The sequence below is a fragment of the Clavelina lepadiformis genome, chromosome 1 (genome assembly GCF_947623445.1).
Source record: "Clavelina lepadiformis chromosome 1, kaClaLepa1.1, whole genome shotgun sequence".
In the NCBI taxonomy this organism is placed as follows: Eukaryota; Metazoa; Chordata; class Ascidiacea; order Aplousobranchia; family Clavelinidae; genus Clavelina; species Clavelina lepadiformis.
The window spans coordinates 4,501,533-4,507,714 of record NC_135240.1 but is presented as its reverse complement, the minus strand read 5'-3'; the positions used below and the strand labels follow the sequence as shown (position 1 = coordinate 4,507,714).

The 6,182-nt window shown below is 40.1% G+C and overlaps 1 protein-coding gene across 2 annotated transcripts; it reads left to right on the top strand.

Annotated features, from left to right (window-relative positions):
- Positions 1-1,319: 1,319 nt before the first annotated feature.
- On the top strand, positions 1,320-4,983 carry LOC143461965 (activating signal cointegrator 1-like). 2 transcript variants are annotated; one of them, XM_076959940.1, is made up of 6 exons: positions 1,320-2,564; positions 2,649-3,144; positions 3,206-3,396; positions 3,471-3,697; positions 3,865-4,247; positions 4,569-4,983. In XM_076959940.1, the coding sequence occupies exons 2-6, from the start codon at positions 2,885-2,887 to the stop codon at positions 4,933-4,935; spliced, it is 1,428 nt and encodes a 475-aa protein (XP_076816055.1). In that variant the 5' UTR covers positions 1,320-2,564; positions 2,649-2,884; the 3' UTR covers positions 4,936-4,983. The 2 variants fall into 2 exon arrangements, with proteins under 2 accessions (XP_076816055.1, XP_076816047.1); XM_076959932.1 differs by lacking the exon at positions 1,320-2,564 and having other exon boundaries at positions 2,577-3,144.
- Positions 4,984-6,182: the final 1,199 nt, after the last annotated feature.

The following is a 6,182-nucleotide window of genomic DNA, read 5'->3' as shown; positions in this document are numbered from 1 at the left end:
GTGTCTCTGCACGCACAATTTCTCGGTGAAAAACATAGCATATTTCTAATTCTGGTAATATCAGTCGACATCCGGTCACTTTGAAATTTTTATTCTAAAATTGGCTCTAGTATACAAGTGTACAACCACAGGATGCCTTTGTAGACTGGACCCCATCTACTCAAATTGTGACGTCATTTGGTTGTGTACTTCTACACTATAGGCAATTTATTTAACACCTTATCAAAATTAATATTGTGGGCCGGAAAAATTTCCATTGATTCTCATCGAAATATGGTCAATAGTTATTGCTGAATATCACGTCACGCTTATTTGTTTGAACGATAATTTCCGATAAACAAAAAATTGAAGCTTCAGTGCCATGCCGTCAAGTTGAAACCTGTGTCTTTAACGGACGATTTCTAGTCGTAAACCGCCATTACTTTCCGGCCTGAGAAAACAAACTGAATCCGCTGTACGAAACCTTACAGCGTGCGCGGTGACACAAAATATACTCCGCAATACTTTCCACAACTAAACAAACAAACTGTAAAAATGTGACAAAAAATTTATGCAAATTCACCAGATTTCGCAAATTCACGAATTCACCGTTCCAAATAATTCATATAACGCGTAGTAACATTATGTTATGATCATTTCAGTGAAGTTCATTGGAAACAGAAAAACTCCAATGTGGAGAGTAAAGAGAACTTGTATAGCACAATGAATGACGTTTAGCTATATAGGCTATGTAGGCTGTATAGACGGACAGGATCGTGAACGCTACAAGTAAAAGCCATGTTTCAGCCGCGTTAAAACTATGAAAAGCAAACGTGACGCACCATTACAGACAATGCCCATTGTTAGAAATGTAACCTATTGTTAATGATGTTGCTAATAATAATGTATTATGGTAATTTCTTTAATTAATGCCAGCGGACACGATTGTAATTAGCGACCTTTGGATTTTTTCGACTTCGATATATTTTCGACGTTTGACGGCGATTTTGGTCATCACCTCCCGCCGAAAGCCCAAATTAAACTTTTCCATGACATATTTTGATTCATTTTTAGAGTAACTTCAAAGTGGTTGGCCGCTGTAAAATATCAGCAGACACGATTGTAATTAGCAACCGTTGTCATTTCAGTCCAACGCCTCATACGTTTTTGGATTTATTTATTTCCATTTCAAAAAATTGGTTTATTTTCAAAGTCTTTTCTGCGATACACATTTGTATTGTTTAGTCTTTGCTGGTGAATAAACTCTCTTCTAAAAATTGTCTGCTCGCGTGATTTTGTCACCAGTGTGTGATAGAAAGGGTCTGTTGGCTTGACTTGGATCAGAAGTTGCAACTAAATGCCATAATTTGCGTCACACCAGCGGAATATACTTATTATAACACATAACCGGCAAAACCGCAATTCTGCGCCAGCTAGAAGCTAACATTCTACTCCGGATTGCATCATACAAACTTTCCAGTAGGATTGAGATATGAGAGTTAGTGCAAAAGTAAAGGAGACTATGCAGTGACAGTATAGACCAGGGATGTCCAACCTGCGGCCCGCTAGTCATTTTCACTCCAAAAGTATGTACTTTATGCACCCATTTTTCTTGAAATTTAATAGGTTCTGCGGCCCATTGAATTATTTCAAGTGACAATGCGGCCCACTATAATAAAAGGTTGGACATCCCTGGTATAGACTATAGATAGTAAATATCAGTAGTTTTAGGCTACAACTTAGGGATGTTTGCAAGTGTTACATAGTCTATTGTGGAAATATTTCACAGCTTAAACGCGCAATGTTATTAACACTTGGTCTTAGCACTTGCAAAGTTATGCACTCATCCAGATCCAGTCTGTCACTGCCAGCCCATAGCTACATAGTGGGAAGGGTGGTACCTGCATGAACGAGGTTTATCAACGTGCACGCCAACGGTTTTTATCTTCACACCCATATATAATTGATAATGAAAAACTTGTTGTTTGAACGCAAATTTATAATAAAAAAACAAAGAATTGAGCCTTTACAGTGCACACCGTAATGCCATAATTGCGACGGTGAACACACAATTTGACGATTTCTCGTTGAATACTGCCCTAACCTACTTTCCAGTCATAGTCGAGCTGCCAGCCACTCATTTTCACGTTAACTGCAGTTAAATTAATTTAGAGCTAATACGCCAAAGACTGATAGAGGAAAAGTAAACTCAGGAAGACTAGAATGGAAAGTTTTTGTGCAGCACTTATCACAATTTTTAAAGATTGGTGTTCGCAGGTAAGCAAAAAAAAGTGTGCACCAAAAATCGCAGTTTGAAAATTACTTAGCTTACAAAGTAGCCTTTTTGATCCATTTTGTGCAGCGGACAACACTTGCTTTCCATGCAGGACACAAGAGTCTCATCAATGTTCAGTACATGTCAAACTTTTACACATTCTTGTCGATTTACAAATAAACTAGGCAAAGACGCATTATTTACTCAGCAGTTTGCTAATTTTAATGCCAATTTATAATAAAGAAAGAACTAAGACTCCAGTGCAGGTGATCATGCCAAAATTTGTGTTAAAAGCACTTGAGGAAAACTAGTAAGTATCTACATGAACAGGTTTACACTTTTTGCAGCTTGTATAGTAGATACCAGTTTAACCGATGCATCCAATTAATGGCAGCTGAAAACTTAGAACAATGGGTCATTGGAGAACTTACCAAGCTGCTCGGTATCGATGCAAGTTCTGTGAACGACATCAGCAACTATCTTCTCTCCATTCCCACCGAGGATGAATTGGTCGGATTTGTTAAGGAGCTTCTTACTGGAAGCGGCGATGAAGCCAGTTTGGATGGTCCACAACGTGATTTCATCCGGGAACTGGTCGTTAGGTGGCAAAGAATATCTGCACCAGAGAACATGGTGGCGTATAAAAAGGAGGATACAAGTAAATCTAGAAAAAATGTGTCAAAACAAAAAGCTTTGAAAAAGATGGAAAGCAAAATCAATCCTTTTGACATGACTGCAGTTAATGAGAGTTTAAATGAGTTAAGTCCCAGTAAAAAGAGCAAAAAGAAAACCAATTATGTGTCACTCTATGGTCAGGATGGAGAAGTGAGGACCAATGCCGTCAGACTCCCAGGAAGGCATTCATGTGAATGTCAAGCTCAGAAACACAAGTAGGTTGACGATTCATTTGTAAGTATTTCATGTCTTTTTCACGAACAACTTCTTTTTCAGACTTGTCAACAATTGTTTGGGATGCGGTCGAGTCGTCTGTGAGCAGGAGGGCTCTGGTCCCTGCCTCTTCTGTGGGGAGCTCGTGTGCACGAGGAAGGAGAGAGAGGTGTTGGCTCGAAAGTCAAACAAGAGCGAAAAACTGCACAAAAAGTTGATGAGTGTTCCGGGGGGGAAAGCGCTCACTAAAGCAGGTTTTTATCATTTTTATGCCTCAAGTTGCTCCACGTTGCTTGTTGCTGATTCCGATGGAACTCGCTTTTTACAGAGAATGATAAAAATATCGCAAATGCTCTGGAGAAAGCTCGCGCTTACAAGGAAAGGTTGCTGAACTACGACCGGACTTGTGCTCAGCGGACTCGCGTCATCGATGACGAGTCGGATTATTTTGCAACAGACGCAAACGTCTGGTTGAGTGACAAAGAGAGAAAGTTACTGAAGGCAAAACAAGAAGAAAATTATGAGCGACGACATGGATCAAGACTCAATAGGAAGGTTGTGCATCATGAAAACACAAAGTTACTGTGTCAACTTTCTTGGCATGTATTTGGGGCAGTTTGTTTGGTTGATTGTAGCTGGTGGTTATGATAGATATTGAGAGATGTTTTACAACTCACTCTGGCTTAATAGGTCAAATGGTGATCCTGTTTGTTACTGTGAAGGTCACCTTGGACTTTGCTGGTCGACGTGTCATCGATGATATGCATGATAATTATGATGTCACAAAGGATGAGGATGTTATGTCTGCCAACTTTGGAGGCTCGTTCAGTAATTCTTTCAATGAACGCGAAGTGTCCGAGGAAATTCACTTGGACGAAAGTTTCCCTGGACTGGTTAACCCTAATGTCCGAGGTCACGTTCCAACATTGGTGACGGTTGAAGATTACGCAGATGACAAGACAGACAACGTGTGGAGTAAACCAAACAACCGACTGCAAGACAAACAGTTGATGGAGATGTCAGATCCCGGCATGTGCCTTAGTATGCATCAGCCGTGGGCATCGTTGCTCGTCCGAGGGATTAAAATGGATGAGGGAAGGTCGTGGTGAGTTGTTTGGGAATTAGTTTTTGCCATAATACAATGGAACTTTATTGGCTCAACTTTGTTCCAATCCAAATTTCCAATCGCTCGAAGTACTTTAGCTGTCTTCGGCATGGTGCCCACTGAAATAGTAAACAACTTACGCTAACGGGAACGCAACTTTTTTCTGGCCCAAAGCTCATAATTTTTGAAAACCTGGCCTAGAAATCAGTCAGGTGAAAATGCTGAGGCCTGGTACAGCTCATGCACCATGACTCCATGAGACACATATTTGATGCTGCAGTGAAGCTTACTCACAATTTATCATCTTCATGTAAATTCCAGGTATTCTGGTCACAGAGGTAGATTGTGGATCGCTGCCGCATCGAAACAGCCGACTAAAGATGAAATTTCATTGGTTGAGGAGGAGCACAGACGTCATTGGGAGTCGATTGATGAGCTTGACTCCGTGCCAGAGTTTCCAACCTCCTATCCCGTCGGATGTCTCCTGGGTTGTGTCGATGTCAGAGAAGTTTTGTCGCAGGATGATTACCGGGAGTCTTATCCTCGGGGGGAGTCAGTTGCTGCTTACGTGTTTGTCTGTGAAAATCCGCGCGAACTTGCTGTAAAATTTCCAGTTAAAGGAAAGCATAAAATATGGAGATTAGACCGTAATGTTCATCGACCCGCAAAGTCAAGTTTGCAAATGTGAAGCTGCAATAACTTAATCATTTCTGGAATAAAAGGTCAAATTACTGTGTGCGGTTTTCCTTACCTCACTGTAGCTGGTGTGATAATCTTTTATCCTCCGACTGAGAAAGTTTACACATATCGCATATCTGTAGGTTGGCGAGCGCATTTATTTAAAAATCCAGTTGAAATCGACGACAATAATGTCGTACGGTGGATGTTATTTGGCTGAGAAAATGTTTACATGATTGAAACTCAACGATAACTTTTCGCTCTATCCAAAGTGCTGTTTCTTGCGGTTTTTGTTGTCACTTGGACGTGGAAGAAAACTAGAAAAGAGATTCTCCTAATTAAGAGAAGTTTCTTCAAATCAAATTGCTTGCGTTTTAACACCCTGTAATGAAAAGTGGTATATGGTACCTTAACCTGTAAGGTTTACCCACTTCACTACAAAGGTTACACAACAATGACAACTGTATATTCTGATTATATTTGAAGCTTCTTTGAACGAATACATTTAGATAGAACATTGGGACAGCTACATAATAAAGTCGACCACTTTCTAGGGTTAACTTCGTAGACTGTGACGCAATGAATAGCTATATATGAAAGAATAACTCACGTCACGATTTATAACGATACACAGGAAGTCATGCATAGGCGACACGTAACGCAATGCTTTGCTTTGCCGATTTCCGTATTCTATGCGGCATTCGATTTGCAAGCAATTTTATAATATCATCACATAACCTCCTCCCAGGAAATTGCTTAAAATGCAATTTAAAGCAATTTATGATCAACATAAATGTAACATCATATTGTCAGAGATTCCTAACACAGGTCCTTTTAAATTTAAACCCTTGCGAGGTACGACAACTTGACAGCGAGACAAATGGACAATATCCTAGGCATAAGACTCAAGTTATGCTTTATAGGCTTGACCAAAAACATACAGTAAAATACAAAACAACACGCTATGATATATAGGCTAGAGAATAAACAAACAAAAAATCATTACTGAATGTCCAAATATCGACAAAGTTTCTTTACTGTCCTGCCACGCCTAGTGGATGGATTAGCGTGCTTGGTGTGTCGGTCATTCTTGCATTTGAAGTTGGTTGAACAAGTCCAGGCGATTCTTCGTCACCATCGTTGAGGGTGATTTGACTGAAAATCACATTGTCGAGATGTCCGTCGGTTGGATCCAATGAGTGTTGTATGGGTTGTAGATGAGACATATCTTCGAAACTTCTAGTCGAGCTCGTTGGC